Genomic DNA, 20240 nt, shown 5'->3' on the forward strand with positions numbered 1-20240 from the left:
TCACATGTCCAACCATGTGAACCAAGGAAAACTATGTTCATAAAGGTACACATAAGTTAGAAATTAGCTCTTCTTTTCTTTGTTTTAGGATTGTCAATATCACTAATATCAATATTTAATACTTAGTACTTTGGCCATCTAAAAATTTTCAAGAAAACTATCATAAAATAAAATAAAATAAAAGCTTAAGATCTAAAAGAGTACATCATTTTTTATAGTGTAGGTCAAGATGCTGAAAATTAAACAGATGACATACTCATTGGTAATTGACATATAATTACATAAGGGGCTATTAAAAATTTACAGGATTAGGCTCTCCCTGGTGGTGCAGTGGGTTAAAGCACTGCACTAAGAAGCTAAAGCCACTTCCGCATGAGTTTGATTCCCGCCTGCCCTGGAGATGACCACATGGTGAGGCAGACCTCTCCTGACCCGCCCACTGCTCCCCGTAAAAGCTTACTTCGTCGATCTGCCTGTTCTGCTCACCACTTTGTCTCTGGTGAAGCCTCTTGCCACCCCTGAGCCTCTGGCCTGTACCCCAGTTCTGTATGCACAAATAAATCTTAAAAAAAAAAATTACAGGATTACAGGAAAGCTTAGAAGGGATGGGGAAGCAATGTAGATTGTAACAGCAGAGAGTCGATTTTGCTACAGATCTGGAGAAGCAAGAACAGGCTCATTCAGGAAGTCTAACGAGGACTGGAACTGAAGAGCAGAATGGACAAGTAGGACAGATGGAGTAAATCAGTCTTTGCCAAACCATATCCTATCAGGAAGTGCTTTCTGGGAATAAAGTCTCTTTACTCTTGCTTCTTTTGAGCTTTGAGTTTCTTCAGAGACCTGATGGCAAGACCATATCACAAATCCTTAAGTCCAGCTGCAGGACATTGTAAGGGCTGACTCAGACTTTGGATCTAGTAAATGAAAAACATTCAACAGAAATAAGAGTAACATTTCCAATGAGAAATTTTTATTAGTGTTCTTTATGAATGTGCTGGTGATGTCCCTAATATATGATTTATCTGAAGCCACATCAATACTCTTTTGTCTCTGTGTGTAGTTCTGTCTCCATGTGTGTGCTTATGTATGCATGAGAGTATGTATTTCAGTATCTGTCTCTACAAATACACACATATACATCTATGATTTACCTACATAGTAATTGTGTTTCCACTGGAAACTTTTTCATGTGACTCACACGACTCATGATTGATGGTATTTTATCTATCTGTTTATTTATATTTTACATAATTGTTTTTCTACAATATTTGGTTTCTCCTCTCAGGTGTAGTCCCCATAAAATTCCCATGACTGGTGATGTCTTAAACTGATTGCATTAGTATATTTTGGCCCTTGGGTTTACCCATGGTAACACCTGATTTCTGTTATAACTTACTTTTCTTCAAGCATCTTCCTAATTTTTTTTTATCCTATTATCCTTAAAGTTTTTCAAATGTAACTCAGATTCTTTTTGATTTTTTTAAAATGTCATTTTTGTAAATATATAAATAATCTCGTTAACAGCACTAGTAGCAATATTCCTATATTTATTAGTGTTGCATTCCCAGTAATTCTAAGCAATGCCAAATCATTTTTATTTTCTAATGTGTAAGCATAAACATAATGTAAATAATTTAATGCGGACATACCTTCTCCATGCCCAATTATGTCCATCAAATATTTTTTTCTTGTTTCTGGAGTTCATGTTGTCTACATAGAAAAACAACGTTTAACATGCCATACTACTTAAATTATCAAGAGAATATCCAAATAATTAATTACATTGTAATAACTTAGATGTTTATTTGTTTTGGGTTGTTATCTAAACATATACTACATTTTCATGTTCACATGATCTGTGAAGTGATAGTTAATAAGTGAACCATTTAAGTTAGTCAGGGTAATTATAAACCTTTATCCTTTTCTAGCCATTTTTTTTTTACTATGCATAAATTTTATATTCAACCTATTCTTCCAATGCATCACCATGGCAACCAACAATAATTGAATATATATATATATATAATATATATGTGTGTATACCTTGTAGGGAGAAAGATTAATAACATATATATATGTACATACATATATAGAGAGAGAAAGATTTCCTCTTAAGACTTAAGCCTACTTATAAACTGTATTCTCTGAATCTGTTTTGAATTTGGACATACATTTCAGTTTGTCCACTGTTTATTTGATTGGTTAGTTAGTTGGTTTGTGTTTATATGTATGTATGTACCCATAATAATTCATGTTTAAAGTAGAAGAGTAAATGGCCCCAAGCTTCCATGATGGTCTAAGAGTCAAGTCTCAGCACTATTCTGAGAGGCCCACCATAATGGACTTAGCCACAGTGGACTGGGTATGATCCCTGGCCAGGGAGCTGACTCACATGTGGTGTAGCAGACCTTTCCTGTTTCGCACACTGTGTCCCTCAGCAGTGTATTTCAGTAAATCGCTGCTCTGTTCTACACTCTGTCCCTGGTGAATCCTCTCACACACACCCCCACACCTCTGGTCTATGCCCTAGTTCTATGCAAAAAAAATAAATAAATCTTTAAAAATTAAAAAGGCAAGGTCCTAGCTCTTCTCATCTTTCAGTAAAGCTTTCCTTCAACTAGTATTTATGCTTTAGCCAAAGAGTAAATACATTTTAATAAATGTACATGCTTTTAAAAGGCAATTAAATTAATAAGATTGACTAAAGAAAAACAGAATTTCTTTCCTAACTGCTTCCTCTATACCCCACATTTAAAAAATTGTGATTCAGCAAAAGTTAAGCAAATCCAGATTATGAATAGAGCTTTCCTTCAAAACTAATTCAGTTCAGACTCTTATCTTTATTTGAATTATGGTCTGTGTTGATTCTTTAGAATGTCGCATGGTAGGAACTAAGATAATGCCCTTTTTGAATATCCTCAGACTCAGCAGGAGTTAGACGATTTTTCTCATCTTAATGGGAAAGCACATTTTGCAAATTGTTACACTGTGAGTAAGGCACTGCAATCATTCAGTGCCTTTATTGGAAAATTTAGGTATGAATTTTAAAATATATAGCTAAGTTCTAGTGAAAAAGATTTGTTGTGATAGTGAATTATGCAGATTTTTTTTTCCCCCGTGGACTAGGTAATTGTCACATTGTTTAGTGGAAGTGATTAACCTTTGTGTTCAGACCTCTCCAGACTAAAGAAAAAAGGTAGTGGTTTGTCTTTGATTTCTCCTTACTCTGTGCCTGACATTATTTTACTTATTTAAATTTTCTTTTAGTCATCCACCTTTGTGACCCTCTATTCTCAGCCTGTATCATTAACATGACATTATATTTCCTGTCCCTCTCGGTGTGTGACGCTGCCATGCTTTTCCTTTCCTGTCATTGAAGTATGTTTAGTCTGCATCTCTTATTCTGTAAAGGAATATCTATATATCTCAAGAAAGTTTAACTAATAAATTTCTCTGTTCATTGAACATAGATGCTACGATTTTCTAAAGGAGGCACTAACATTAGAAATTTAAGATTCATGTAGTTGAATGTCTACAGGTGCTAAATGACCCTTCTTACAAGTAATACATAGCTAGTAACAGAGGTCTTTGGAGGACACTAACCATGAGTTGGACATGAAAACGATCACAGTGCACTTAAAGTCAGAGATCCTGGACTACTGGGAAAGAATGAACTCAGAGTAACTGTAACTATATAAAGATTTTCTTGTGAACTGATAATAGCAATTGATTGGAAGGTAAGAAAGCCATTGGAATCACAGGTATGACTGCTAACATACCTGTCTGCTGGTGATGCTGGGGCCTTCATTCTACATGCTCTTGTGAACAATTAGATCTCTTGTGCCAGACCACCCAGCTAGTAGAAAGTCTTTCTTGGCTTGAGTGCAATCCCTCTAACCTGCTTGTCTCTGTCTCTGTGGCTCAAGAGGACCAGATCCTCGAGGACTTCCTGGGTAATCCAGAGCCATGGAGACAAGGTTCAAGCAGGAAAGCCAGTTATAAGGAAGGGACACCTGCTGGCCACTGGTTATGGGACACCAGATCTAATGTGTTCATGAGATGGAGTTCCAGGAGGACCGCCACATCTGCAGCAGTCAGGACAAGGAGGGTGACTTTCCAGGTAAGGGCACTTCCTTAATGCCTCACTGAGAGGAAGCTTGAATCTTTGAGCAAACTGAATTAGTAGATATGAATCCTAAGGAGATGTGCACTGGGGATCCTGGGACAAAGAAAAAGGAATACAAGGTGTGATTTACTATGAGTGACTGTATCTTTCCTCACATCTTGTGTGTCAAGTTTTATTTTAACACTCACTTTGGATAGCTTTGATAATTTATTTGGGCATTGCAGTGTTATGAAATTATCTCTGAAAGACTACAAATTCAATTTGAGGAAGACCTCTCAACATTATGTTTTTTTAATATATATTTTATGTTTTTATGTGTTAATGTGTTATATATAGATATAGACACATAAGATTTCTCACATAAGATAATAAGATGCATAATGTATAAAAAGTAATCAAATTATTTAATTAAAAAATCATAGTTCTATAAATATAAAGTAATGATTTTCAACTTAATTTTACACTTAGATTATGGGTTTTTATGTTCCATATTTCCTCAGGTTGGATGTTTAATTGTTTTTCTAAATCTGACATCCTTTTCAAAAAATTTAATTTTCTATCAGAGGCAATAGATATATTGTGCCAATATCTGTAGAGAATTTGCAAAGATATCTTCCTGAAGATTTCACTTGAGGGCTGCTTTAAGAGGGAAAAACTCAAGATGGACATTGAAGCACTGTTTATTGTTGTCATTGTGTTTTGTTTTATTTTAAAGTTGTTCCTGTTAGCTTATCTCACATGGCATAAAATATACTACTTTCTTTAGCTAATTGAATTAAGTTTCTGATTGGATTTGAAAATCTTCTATTTAACGTTCTGTCCAGATTTTTCCATGACTATGGCATCCCCAATTTTGCAGTCTTTGGTCAGTTTTTTTGACAATGATCAAATATGTCATTTTTGAATAGCATTTATACAAATTAATTGGAAATATATGTTGTTTTAATTCAGCATTTATTTTCCTGATTGATAATGGTAACCACCATCACTTGTGTCCATGATAAATCCTTTGGCTAAAGACATCAGTTAAAGTTTAATACCTATATCTCCCCTTTTTTAATAGTTTTTTTTTTAACTTCCAAACATGTTAAAATATGCAAAATAATTCACTTTCACACACTGAAAGTGGAGTGGACATCTCTATTTACAGAATTTCAAGATTAATCCTTGGCCAAAGATGAATCCTAAACCAGCTGCATATTTCATTCAAATATGCCTTGTTGGTTCTATTTAAGGAACTTCATGTTATGAATTCACTGAGTTTCTAGGCCATTTCCAAATGAGATTCAGCTGGTTGTGAAAACAGCCAGATGACTTGAAGAGATTGTTGAAGAAACTATTGCAAGCTTTGCTATCTGACAAGGTATACTTGCCCTTTTACTGACAGCTTCACTTGGTTGGGCTAACAGGTTTTCTGGAGAATTCACTAATGTTAAAAATGTAAGATTCATGTAGCTGAAAGTCTAGCTTGAATATGCTTGTGAAGTGATTTGCATGAGAAGGCTTTGTGTTCCCTGTAGGTGTTTTTTTTGTTTTTGTTTTTTTTTTATTCCCCTAAGTCATATAAAAGAGCGGTGGATTCTTTTTCAGGTAATACTCGAGTAATTTAAGGGCTTTGTAAGTCATTTTATAAAGAAGTCTATTCTGAAACTTAGCAAAGCAATTAGAGGCGTTTCATAGCATTGATGAATACATGTTTATCTGTGTATACTTGGGGTAGGAGGTATGATAGTAAATTTCCAAACATAGACTACAATGAAAAAACATATAAACAGAAGGAAAAAAATACATAAACTTTTTCAATCCAAAAATCCAATTAGAGGGAACACCACACTCCCCACTAATTAGAATACTCACTGAAACAAAAATTCGGTAGTCCTCCATTCCTCTCAGTATGATTACTTACTTGCTTTAAACTCTCTCAAATAAATCAGATAAAAATACTTTAGCAAATATTAAGAATAAAATGTTGGAACTAGCTATTTCTTGGCCAAAAGGAAATAGATAGATAGATAGATAGATAGATAGATAGATAGATAGATAGATAGATAGATAGATAGATAGATAGATTTATTTTTATTTCATGTCCCTAAAGATAAAGTGAAATTATATGGAGGTTATGTGTAATAAATTATTATTAAGCCTAGAATAAGTTGTGATCATTAGTTTATTGTTAATTGTAATTTTAAAGAAGTAAAAATTAATATGGCTTATAAAATGTATAGTTGTTTTGCATACTAATCAATACAAAGTAACAAACAATTCATAAATGTCTAACATCTTGATTTTTTTATTGTTTTCAAAGATTTCCTTTCTTTGAAATTATTCACTTTCAAATTTATCCTCAAATGTTCTGTATATTTTAACATGTCTTTGTATGTTTAATATTAATATATACATATATATTCATATTCAGTTGCTAATATTTAAAAAAGCAGATATGTATTCATAAATAAAAAGTCAATATGATGCAACATTTATAGTGTTTAATTTATTCTTACATAAAATACCAAGTATATATTATTGCTTACTGTGCAAGTTCTGTGACTCTAAGGAGAAATGTTAATTTTGTCTTCACACTAGAGAATATTATATCACTATGGTTAAATGGGTAAGCAATACCAAGACGGTGGTCAGATGGTTAAACCGACCTCAGAACATCTCCATCCTCACAGTCTGTGAAACTACTACTGGTGCTTGCAGTAAAGTGAGTATAATTTACTTCTCCTTTATGCTTAAAAGGAAAACATTTATACTACCCCTCAAAGGGAAATTGGTCAATTCCTTATACAGTGACCTCAATATTTAACTTTCAAAAGTTGTTAGAAAAAGATCATTTTATTAAAAATGTATATTTTAATCTATTAAGCTTCCAGACTTTGAAGTAAAAATGTAGTTGTTTAAGCAGATGAAATGAACTTAAAGTAAAAATACTTTTAACAATGGATGTTTATATAGTACAAACAGTAGTCTAAGCCATTATTTTAATTTTCATTATGTGTTTTCATTCCATATTTTAACTTTGATCTGCTTGAGAACACTAGCTGTTTCTTTTCTGCCTTTAGCACATTCCAGAAGCCCTTTGCTTTCCCTATAGTTCAGGTTAGCCTTCTAAAATAGCAAATAATGTCTCTATAACAGAAAGACTTGGTTTGTGAACCACTGTGTTTTGAAAGCAGGTGTATTTAGATACTATATGATCTAACTTACATATGAAGTCTACAAAAACAAAAGCAAATTCACAGAAACAGAGATTAGGTTTGCATTTACCAGATTGAGGTTGAGGTGGGAGGAATTGAGTGAGGCTAATTGATAAAAAGGTACAAAGTCCAAATATAAATCTAAAAAATTGAGGGGTTGTAGTGTACAACATTGATAACATTATATATATATATATATATATATATATATATATATATATATATAAAGTTAATACAATACACAAATTAAACTTACCACAATCTTACGAATCAACTATATCTCAATAAAATTGAAAAAAAAATAAAAGCTTCCACTACAGCATTCTCTAGAAAGTGGAGGGAAGAAATTTTTATTCTACTTGGAAAGCGAAATGTAATTTTGAAACCAAAACTAGACAAGGACATTGCATAGACTGTTATCACTCATGAACATTCATACAAAAAAGGTCTTTAAGCATATATCACCTGTAGCAATTTAGAGAATAGTGCATCACAACTAAATTTGGTGAGAAAGAACAACTGATAAATTGGGAACTCCTTCCTCTGCATACTTACAGCTAAACTGCAGCTGAACAATGTCCAAATTCCTGAAAGTAAAACAGATGTAGCCCAGGGTTGCCTCAATTTAAAACAAATAAGTAAAAGTAAAAGAGACTATTATAACACATGCTAGAAGTAGTATCCAGAAGAGGGATACCCCAGCAAGCAGTAGAAGGAAAGGAATAGTAAAAACTAGAGTAGAAATAAATGAAAATGAAGTAAAAAAAAAAATTACAAAAGATTAATGACACCAAAAGCTAATTCTTTTAAAAAAGAAAGAAACTCCTAGCTAAGTTCAAAAAGACAGGAGAAAACAATTAGAATTAAAGACAAAAGAGGTTAAATTAAAATAGATATCTCAGAAGTTCAGAGGACTATATTTGATTGTTATGAATACTGTATGCTAGTATGTTAAACAATCTAGAAGAGATGGACAAATTCTTAGAAATATACAACCATTTCAAACTGAATAGGGAAGAAGAAAATCTGAACAGACCATCTACAAGCAAGGAACTAAAAGTGATTAAAAGACTTAAAAAACAAAAATACAGGACCAGAAGGTCTCACCATTTATTGTTAAGGTCTCTTAATGGATCCTTATTCAGCTCATTGCAAAGTCTTTGAAAATTTGACACGTACTATTCTGTTTAGTGTAAGCCTGTCATCGTCTCAATACAAGCATTATGAATATAGGTAGCTGCAAGTTTATATTTCAGTTTTCCAATAAAAAAATAGATATTTAAACAGTAATATTTTTTATTTGACACCTTCGTGATTATTTCCTTTCCCTTCCATTTGTGTAGTTAAAATGACCGTACTCTCTGCTAAAATTTAAATAAGAAACAAATAATTGCACATGAAGCTAAATTCTCATAGATTTTAGCAAATCCTAATATATAGTGGCATTGGCATGTATTTTGTGTCTTCATTGATGTCAAAGCTGTATTATTGCTGAGATAGCAATAGAAAACAAGGTAATATTGAATTAGATATTTCCCTCATGTCTTTGTATAGATAAAATCTATTAAGTATACATGAAAAGAGTGAGCTTTCAATTAATTATAAAGTGACTTGGAAATACTGGTAAACCAAAAAATTGTAATTGTTAACAATTTGAAATGAGCAGAATTGCATATGATAAAATCTCTCCCATGTTGTGATTTTTTTTTTTGTCCTCATTTGGATAATTTAATTATAGATTTTTTTTAGAAATTATAAGATATTTCATATGTTACAATAGAAAAACAGAATTACTAAAGTTTATTTTATATATGCATAACTTGAGAGTAATTAGTGTAACTTTACTTTTAAAATAGGATTTTGGTTCCAATTCTTTGTAAGCTAATTTTAAGGGAACATAAAATTTTGTCATATCATATGTTTAATTATCTTTCTCTAAGGGGGCAAAAAAAAAAAAAAAAGACCAATAAAGAGCGGATTGAGTATTGAAAGAATGTCTATCTTTTAATTTTATTCCTGGCTATTTGCCCAGTTCTTTTGAAGGACTTAATATTGTTTCCTGATGATGCTTAGAGGTGAAAAGAGACAGTGTCTTGTGATTCAAAACAGTCTGAATGAGGTAATCAAACTGAGCTGGAAAGTGATCCATCCCTGGTGACACACTTCTGGGAATTCTAAGGGAGTTTACTAAAGGAGAGACTTTACATTTAAATTATCTTTTAACCCCACTTCACTTCTTATCCCTTTAGTTTAAATCAATAATGACAATGATACTTCTTGGTATTTTACCAGTTGGAAAGAGAAAAAAATATCTGATAAATAACAGCTTTTAAAAAGGCTAAACTGATGCATGCTCATTTTGATCTTTAGATGCTTCATGGAATTAATTGTTTTCTTTCAGAAATACGAGATGACATCAGATACATGGCTTTCTAAGCAGGTATAGTATAGTTTCTTAATATCACATTTTGTGCATTGTGCCCAAATATGACTAATTTGTATGCAATATAACTTTCAAAAGCTATTTCCGTAATATGACCTTTGCCTCTTAACTGAATAAACCTTTTCCATTAACATATTTTTTTTACTTGGAGTTTCTATCTCATCAAGTGTGACATCTTTACTTATGTCTTTCACAGTATAAAATTAGCAGACAAGTTACCAGGGACCAGTTTGGGGATCATTCATACAAAGAAACTTTTGTATAAATGAAAGAATAAAAGTTGTGACCTACCAAAACTAGAAACCTTCAGAATTTGTCAAATTTGCCTAGAAAATTGACCAAACCTCCACATAAGTAATTATGTAGAAATTATTCAAATAAACACTTATTTCTTTAGATGTGTGTATGTGGCATAAATGAAACTACAATACAGATGATCACGATTGAATAATTACCAAGTATCTCTACGACATAGTTCATACAGGACATTTCTGTAGGAAACACACATACATTATGCAAATATGACTGAACCCACTTTATTACCAGTTCCATCACTACTTGCTGCAAAGGAAAGTGTCTTTTTTGTTTTGGCTTTAATTTGTTTTCTTCTCTGCAGTGATCTTTTCATATTATTTTTCCTAGGTATCACATACATCTCTGGTTCCCATTAACACATTGAAACTATCATCTGTTTAGCACATCCAAACATCCAAATTCATGTTTTGCATCTCCTCCTAACTATGCAGATATAACTGGACATTCCACAGGTCCAGAGTGAACACATTCCTCTTTACTCATTCTTATCTCTTATTGTCATAGGAGTCAGTGACATAATTAACTATACAACTATTAAAACCATAAACCTTGACACTTTCATAATGCTTCCTTGTATATATAACTGATCACTAATTTCCTTCATTTAATTTTCAAAGATCTCAATCAATTTACTTAAGTCCACATCACAAACATCCTCAAGGACCAAGTTACAAGTACTGAAGTTTTCTTTAACTGGAATTTCTAAACACCTATCAGTCTGTTATTTGCAGGCTGGCTGTTACACATTTTCAAAATATATATTTGATTGCCACTGCCTGTATCATACTTCTGTTCTCACACACACACAAAAAATCGTTATCTCTCCTTTTGTTCTTCAGGTAAAGACTAACATCTTTAAACAGACTATAAGAAATTAAATTGAAAACTTTTCCAACTCTGTCATACTGTTCTTTCAGCCCATCTTTTGCCATTCAGGATATATTGGCCCTTGTCTGGACAGGGTCTTTGTATTAACTTTTCTGTCTGAACAGAATTTTCTCAACTACTTCTTGGAAGGATATTCATTTTCAAACTTCAGTTTAGATTACCTACTTAAAAAAGTCATTTCCGCCAACTAACAAGATGACATTTTCCAATGAAAATCATTTCAAAGTCAAGTGTAACTTTTGTATAATACATAGGCAATTATATTTGTGATTTTCAGTAGCTTCATGAAGGCGAGATGGATATTTGCATTTTGTTGAAAAACAAATATATAGCATAGGGTTGGGTAAGAGGAGACCTATAAATATTTGTTGAAGGTCAGAACTTCTCATTATGAAATGTATTACAGCATAGAATTATTATAAACACAGGAATTAGAATCAAACTAGGTTTGTTTTAACTATTATCCTAGTAGTTAATTGAATTGGTCACATTATTTAACTTCTAGACAAAGTCCCTCACCATTTATTTTACCATTTTGAATACCACATTACTTTATTTCATTTAATTTCTTTCCCACTTAAACCACTTGACCATTTCATCTTTTACTGTCCACTGAACTGCAGAAACTTTACTTTGTTTTTTTTTTTAGTTTCTACTTGTTTTATAAGTATTTTACTTTGTTGGATTATCTGCTGTGTATTTACACAGCATTGGTTTTTATAATTCTGACATTCCTTTGCACTCTTCAAACTCCTTCCATTTTTGATGTAAGTAGCAACATTTCATGTTTCCTTATGAATGAATAGTATTTCTTTGTACAGATATATCCTATCCTCTATCAGTAGGCATTTATATTGTTTCTATCTCCTAACTGTTGTAAATGTCATGCTGCAGTAATTAGTATAGACCATATAATATTTGAGTTGACGTCTTCATATTGCTTGGGTAGGTGCTCGGGAATGAGACTGCTCAGCCATTTGGTATTTGCATGTTTAGTTTTCTAGGGTAATTCCAGATGGTTTCCAAAAAGGTCACATCATTTTATATTTTACCAGCAGTATAATAGGATTGCCCTTTCTCTACAACTTCAGTACTTTCAGTTGGAATTTTTTTAGATATGTGCTGTTTTCATAAATGTGAAATGTATTCCACTGTGATTTTGATTTGCATTTCCCATATTAAAAGCAATGATAAACATTTGTCCATGGCCTTCTATATGTCCTCTTTGGTGAATTGTCTGTTTAGATCTACTGGCAATTTTATAATGGGGTTGTTTATTGTTAATTGCTAAATTTGATTTTGTAATATACTTTGAATATTAACCCCTGTCAATTGTATAACATCTTAATATTTGCACTAACTTGTTAAGATATTTTTTAAACTATATATCTATATGTAAGTAGGTACATATTTGCTCTGTAAAATCTTTCTAGTTTGAGATAGTACCAATTGTTGATTTTTACTTTTATTTCTGTTGCCGTAGGGGTCAGATCTCAAAATTGTCTTTATCAGTGATTTCATAGAAAGTAATTAAAGTTCCCATCCACATGTTTTATTGTTGAATATCTTATGTATAGGTCTTTAATCCCACTTTGAATTTGTTTTTCTGTATGTAGTTATAAAGTAGTCCAAATTGATTTTTTACATATGATCATCCAGTTTTCCCAGGACCATTTGTTAAAGATAACTCCTTTTCCCACTGAATAGTGTGGCTCTTTATCATAAATTAAATATTGATATATACAGAATTTTTTCTGATCTTTTGATTCTGTTCCATTTACCCATGTGTCTGTTTTTATGCCAATACCATATCACATAAGTTTACTGTCGTTTTATGTTATAAAGTCAGAAAAGAAAATACTTTTATATCTCTCCTTTTTTTCCTCATCAGTTTTACTTACATGAAAAACCATGAAAGTTTTAAAATCTTTATTACTGCACATAAATTTTAATATTTTTTGTTCAGTTTCTTAAAAAACATTGCTGGTATATTGATGGTAATTATGTTAAATTTAGAATCAATTTTATAGAAGTAATTTTGATTACATTTCTACTCTCCATTCATGATTGTGGTTTGTCTTTCCACATTAAAATGTCGCTGTCTAAATAATTTTGCAGCGTCTCATAAATTTCATGATATAAGTCCATCTCCTTGGAGAGGTCAGTTCATAATTATTCTTTTTGAAGCATGTATGAATGGAATTACTTTTAATTACTTTTTTTTCTCATTGGTTGCTTAAGAAAGTGCAGGAAAATTTGTATAATTTGTCACCTGCCACTTTCTGTTTTGATTTATTGCTACTGGTGACTTTTTGTGGAGTCTTTGGGGGTTTCTTATATACTATTTGCAAATAATGACAGTTTTACTTCTCTTTGCCAACATGGATCCTTTTATGTACAGTTGTTCTATCATTGCACTAGCTAAAACTTCTAATAATAAGTTAAATAGAAATACTGACATTGGGCATCCTTGTCTTATTCCTGATCTTAAATTGATAACTTTCAGTTTTTCACTATTAAGTACTATTCAATATATTATCTATTGGTTTGCAATATATGGCCTTTAGTATATTGAATTCTTCTGTCCCCATCTGTAAAGGGTTTCTATCATAAATGAGTGCTGGATCTTATAAATGAGTGCTTTCTCTGTATGTATTGAGATTGCCATACATTTTTTATCTTTGTGTTGATGTAATATATTACATTGATTTATATATGTATATTAAATAGTCTTTCTAGCCCAGGTATAAGTTCACTTAATCATGAGTTATAATAATTCCAACCTGTTGAGTTATATTTGCTAATATTTTAAATATTTTTATGTCAATATTTGTCAAGGATACTGGTCTATAGTTTTCTTGTGCTTTCTTTATCTGGTTTCAATTTAAAGTAATACTGATATCAAAAAATATATTAGGGATCAGTCACCTTTTCTGATTTTTACAAATGGTTTGAGCCAGCTAGCCTAAGTCCTTCTGTAAGGTTATTGAATTTATTGGCATATGTTTGTTCATAGTCAGTGCTATGGTTCTTTGTATGTCTGTCTGTGGTAATTTCTCCCCTTTCATTTTTAATTATGATTATCAATTTTATTTTCCTTTCCCCTTTGTTAATCTAGCTGGAGATTTATCAATTTGTTGAGTTATGCAAACTCTTTGTAGTTCTTGGATACGTACTCTTTTCTTGAATGTAGGGTGTGCCAATATTTTCTACAGTTCAGTACTATACATATTTTCATTTTAATGAGTACTTCTTTCATTTCACTGTGTATGAGATTTTTATTTTGATGCAGATCCACTTGTTTATTTTGGCTTATGTTTCCCCTTGTTTGAGTTGACCCCATAGATGTTACTGAAGTCAATATAATGATGAGTTTTCTTATTCGTTCTTCTGTGCTTTTTATGGTGTCAGGTCTATATCATCCAGATCTTTAATCCATTTTCATTTTAATTGTGGTGTATTGTGTGAAATAGTAGTTTAAGTTACATTTTTTGCATATACTGCTCAGTTTTCTCAACACTATTTGTTGAAGAAACTTTCTTTTTTTCCATTGTTTACATTTGACTCCCTTGGCAAAGATAACTGTCCATGTAAGTGGCATCATATTTCTGCAATTTCATTTTTATTGCATTGATCTAACATTGTATCTACTTCATTTAATAGCATATTATTTTGATGACGATAGTTTTTAATCTAGCTTGAAGTCTGGGGGTTCAAGAACTCCATTTTAGATTTGGAAGAGGTCTTTTGTGGCTTCATGCAAATTTTATAATGTATCTTCAACTTCTTTAAAGATTGTCACTGAAATTTTTGTAGTAATTGCATTGAATTTCTAAATTCTTTTGGGTAATGTGGCCATTTTAGCAATGTTAATTCTCTAATCATTGAATTGGGACTCAACTGATTTCAGTATGTTGGTCATGTTACTATACTGACTTATGGTTCCTAATAATTTTTGGTGGACTCTTGAAGTGTAAATACTAAATTTATGTAAGGCACAGAAGCTTTTTTAAATCATTGAGACCTGCTATCCATTATCAGGAATAAAATATAGCTTGTTTGTTTGCCACGATTTATGTTTTATTGAGAAACACTAAGAAATAGTCATGAAATACTTAAAAATTAATAGAATTTCAAAAATTAGAATGGTATTATTAATGAGATGAGGTAAATTTATAAGACAATTAGAAATCTAATATAATTATCATATGATCACTCTCTCTACAGAAGAAATAGAGGGAAATTGACATGCTTGGCCTAGTTTCCAAGATACAATTAAGATCACCTTTGTAATATATCTTAAGTTCTTGGGTAGATTTTGATTCCCCCAATTCATTAACTTGTGTGTCCTAAGTGTAGATTTGCATAAGATCATGAATATATACTGTGAGATGAATTCCAATTACTTATTTGATTATAGTAAAAAGTCTGTGTAAAGTAGTTTGCTACTTGCCAAATATTTTCTATGATGAAGATTTAAAGACCTTTAATGAATTTGGCATTATACTCAATTATTCCTTCACTGAACCATTTTTAAGGAACTAGACTTGGTTGAGGTGGGGAACTAATATTAGAATGAGAATACTCAGATAGTCCCATAACATCAAAAAAAAATCTATTTTTTGTTAAAGTCAAACACAAGAGGAGATTGGTGAATAAAGTCGGAGGGTAATGTTTGAAGTAAATATAGTAGGAAGAATATTTTACACATACAATGTATATATGTACATATATAACATCTATATATATATAAGCAGATATATAATATATAACAATATTTTTCCCATTGTACACAAGAATTCAGTTTATCTATTCCGTTATTATGAATTGGACACCTACTGTGTCCTAGGCAATAGAGTTAAAAAATAAAATTGAAAACTAAGTTTAATTATTACTTGCCTAGTAAAGGAAGTCAGCCATGTAATAGAATGCATTGAAAGCCATGATAAGGATGAATAGAAGCTGTTTTTAGAGTCTTTGAGGCGAGCTTTCCTAACTAGGAGAGTTTCTTCACCCAGTGAAATTTGTAAGTGGTTTTTGTTCATAATTTTAAGTTGAGAAAAAAAGATTTTTCATGAATGCATATATATTTAAAATGTGTATTTGGCCCTCCCTGGTGGCGCAGCAGAGTAAAGTACAGCACTGAGAAGCTAAAGCCACTTCAACATGAGTTTGATCCCCACCCCGTAGGTGATTCACATGGCACAACAGACCTCTCCTGACCCGCCCGTGTACTCATCGTTTTGCCTGTTCTGCTCCCCACTCTGACCCTGGTGAATCCTCTCACCGCATCTGTGCCTCTGGCCTGTACCCCAGTTCTGTATGCATTAAAAAATAAATAAAATAAATCTTTAAAAAAATAAAATGAAATATGTATTTGATAGTATTAGGTGCTATGGAAAATAACTGAAAGTAGTAAATGAGAGGTGAGAGATTGAGATAGAATTGGATCACTCTTTACAAGAAGTAATTAGGAAACAACTCTGATAGATGAAAGAGTAAATAAATGAAAGGGACAAAAGAAATAGCCAAACAAGTACAATAAAAGTGCATGGATCCTGGGGCAGAAACACACACAAAAAGGAACAGTAGAATGGAAGATCAGATCAGACTGGAGAGAGGACTAGCTCCTCAGAAAGAACCCAACAGGTTATTTTAAAAGATAACATCAAATTTTTTCTATACCATGTGATGATCACTCTTACCAATCCAACCTAAAAGAACCATTTGTTTTGTTAGTAAATCTATTTTCCTGAGCAAGAAAAGTAATATATATATATATATATATATATATATATATATCATATATATATATATATACATCATCCATCTCATTCTGTTTTGAAAAATAGTGTTTTGCTTTTTTTTTTCTAATGAACTAGAGTTTAATTTAAAAATCATCAAATAATCATTATACTTGTGGGTTTGTGGAGGGACAAGCATTAAGAAGTATGTTAATTATGTGAGCTTCAATGATTTTTTTCTAAGTTTCTGTGCTTTTAGTGTATATTTTCAGTAGATTTATATATATATATGATCAAAGGTATGTCTTCAAGTCAGTAGATTTGCTGAGTGAAAATTTTCAGAAAATATGAGAAATATTGTGTTATCAAATTTACTATATGAATAAAGTATTTTTATTAATTGGTGCAGGTGTTGATTTATTTCTTATTTTTGAAAGGTAAATTGCTAGATAGTCATATCTTATGTAAGATATGAAAAACCTTTATTGAGGCAATTTAAAGTGACTTAAGTTTATGAATCTTTCCTATCCAATAATCAAAACCTCCTGAGCCATCCCTCCATTGAAAAACACTCCATGCATAGGTTGACTTTTAAAAATACAACCATATTCCATCTTTTTTTTTAATAATTTGACAGTTTCTAAACTTATTCAAAATCAATAATTGGTCGAATCCATGTATGAATTAGCAGTAGCTAACAACATGAGTTTCACATGCCCTTTTAAGGTTGATATATATGTATATACTTCTGTTTTTAGAATGAGGAGCCTGTGTTCTCTAGAGATGGCAGCAAATTCTTTATGACTGTTCCTGTGAAGCAAGGAGGGCGTGGAGAATTTCACCACATAGCTATGTTCCTCATTCAGGTAAGAGCTAGCTCATCTCTGTGGTTTTGTTTCACTGCCATTATCTATATGAAGATTCAATACTGTGAAATTTGAACCTGTATTTATTGCCTCTGAAATCAATCCATGGAACCAAATCAAGACTTTGTTAGGAAGAGCATCTCCTTCCATAAGTGCAACTATATAATCCATAAAATGCTCTCAGAATTAAAAAATACTAATGACAATGTAAAAAGTCAAGCACTAGCAGACACTGGCAGCAGAACTGAGTTGTCAAGAAGTGGAGAGGGAGGATCAATGTAGAAAAGGAGTATATAAAAAAATTAAAACATAAAAGAAATTTTGATGTGTTTTAAAAGACAAAGCTTGTGTTATAATTATATGGTTTTTCTGATAAAAAGATTTTAAAGGGTTATTTTTTTCTCTAAACTTAAAATGAAAGGTAAACATTTAGAGTTTTATTTATTTATTTTAAAAAAGTTTGTGAAAGTCTCAGTAAGTGGCTTACATATGGCAAGGCTAATGAGTCAATTTGAATGTAATTGCATGTAACAAATAGTCATGAGAAGATAAAGCATCCTTCAAAAGCAAATAAATAAACATCTAGTCTCACAGGTAAAAATCATTTCATAAAGATAAAGTATGTGAACAACTGCCTTCTGTGAGAGTTTTAAAAACTAACCAAACTCAATCCCATTCATATAAAAAATAGAGTAAATATAAATGTGGTGACAGTTTCTGAGCAATCTGGCTACACTTTATGTTCTTAGAATCTTCAAATGTTCTGCATATTTTCAAACTTTGTTATCATTTGTAAAATGTTTATATTATGTAAGCAGTGCAATGCCTTGAATTCTCAGTCTTATCTAATATCTTAAAATACAACACTTGTCCAAGGTTTGTGATATTACTATAATTTTCATGCTTTTAATATTAATCAAGGCTTAAATAGTTTGGAACATACAAAATTTCCACAGGTAGATTTTTCTTTTCATAGTATTCATTAGACTGAATAAATGTATTATAAATTAATGTATAATGTTATCTCACTTATGTTCTAAATTTATATATTTACAGATAAATAAATTTTTGGTAATTCTATATGTAAAGAGCAGGTAAGATTAAAGGAGTATTTTGTTTTAATGTGAACTAGCAATAACTTCACTAACAATTTACTTTACCTGTTTAAATTTCACTTTAAACTTCCTTATCATAAACAGTATGATTATAATTTGACAAAAAATAAACATTTCCAAGTCTTAAAGCTGTTAGTGACATCTTATTGAATTTAAATCCCAGTATCTTATATTCATGAACCTGTATAAAAATCCCGGTGATCAAACTTGCTTACAAATTGTGAATATGTCTATCATATTGTGAAGGGTAGGAGGAATTGTGTAATACATCTTTATATATATAATTCCCAGAAGACAATCTATTCAACAAATTAAGAAGTGAAGTAGTGTCTTTAAAATGTGTTATGTTATTGTTTGGGAAATGAATGGAATGATGATACTACCATGTAGGAACTGAGATTATTTATATACCTAAAAAAAGTTTCTTCATAAGTTTTGGAAAGAAGTAGTTGTTGTTTTCATTCACAACCATATGACAGGCAGCCTAATTCATAGTGTCTGAAATGTTCAAAAGAACATCTTCAGCAGATGTGTTTACTTTGTTCCTCTTCTACATGGAGACTATAACAAAGCTTTCATTGAAGTAAAAAGAGTTTTGATCTATTCTGGTTGCAGTTCAGAGAAATAAATCTAATTTGTGGTTTGCCTCACTGAGAAATAAACATGACTGTGTAATTATTTATAGACATTTTGGCAATGTGGCTAAAATTAATTTACTTTGAGGGTGGGTCAGAGGACAATCCTTACACAAATATAATCTATACTTGTATTTATGCATACACATATTTCAAATATCCCTCTGTTTCAATTTTTGTAGGACGCTAACAAAACGGTTCTTATATGAACCGTTTTTATTATCATAATGATTAAATCTATACTTTACAAATATTTAAAATTGTAAAATTAATAAAGGTATATGTAAGCTCAAACACAATCTCATCATCCTACATTCTCATACTGCAAATTAACTGATATATATAAAGTTCAATTCCATTTTACATTAAAAATATATCATTTACTCTTAAAGATATCAAGTAAAGCACATATATAGGTCTGTAACATTTAAGAATAATGTAAGGCCATTTTTTTCACATAATTTAATTGCATTCTTAATAGTTAATATTGAATTTTATTTTTAAATGTGATTTCAATAACTGTTAAACATCTGTCAAGTAGATAAATATACTGTATTTAAATAACACATTAATCACCATAAAAGGTATTTTTATTTTTCAATACTAGAAATTATTCAAAGATAAACATTCTTACACATACTTATTTTATTTATGATTATTCCCACAAAGTGTATTTCTAAATATTAACAAATATGTATGCAAAGTATATGTGTACATATATATGGTTTGATAGGGAATGCCAATTGACTCTCCAAAAATAGTGTAATTATATAGTTTCTAAATAGAAATGCATACCAACATTGATAACTTCTTAAACTCTCCTCTTCCCTTTATCTTGCTAGAAGCTAAGACAAACTGATGTGCCCAGAAAATGAGAAATGACAGGAACAAAGGAAGTGGGAGCTGAG

General features: G+C 31.2%; 1 protein-coding gene across 3 annotated transcripts in view; it reads left to right on the forward strand.

The window, feature by feature from the left end:
• DPP10 (dipeptidyl-peptidase 10 (non-functional)) overlaps positions 1-20240 on the forward strand; it is a 1217772-nt gene that overhangs the window by 1140713 nt on the left and 56819 nt on the right. For all 3 annotated transcript variants that reach the window (XM_012726412.1, XM_004674706.2, XM_004674707.2), the window contains exons 11-13: positions 6710-6833; positions 9728-9766; positions 17475-17582. In XM_012726412.1, the coding sequence (XP_012581866.1) occupies positions 6710-6833; positions 9728-9766; positions 17475-17582 (271 nt within the window). The remainder of the gene's footprint in view (positions 1-6709; positions 6834-9727; positions 9767-17474; positions 17583-20240) is intronic.

The sequence above is a fragment of the Condylura cristata genome, unplaced genomic scaffold (assembly GCF_000260355.1).
Source record: "Condylura cristata isolate star-nosed mole 26May11 unplaced genomic scaffold, ConCri1.0 scaffold00002, whole genome shotgun sequence".
Lineage (NCBI taxonomy): Eukaryota > Metazoa > Chordata > Mammalia > Eulipotyphla > Talpidae > Condylura > Condylura cristata.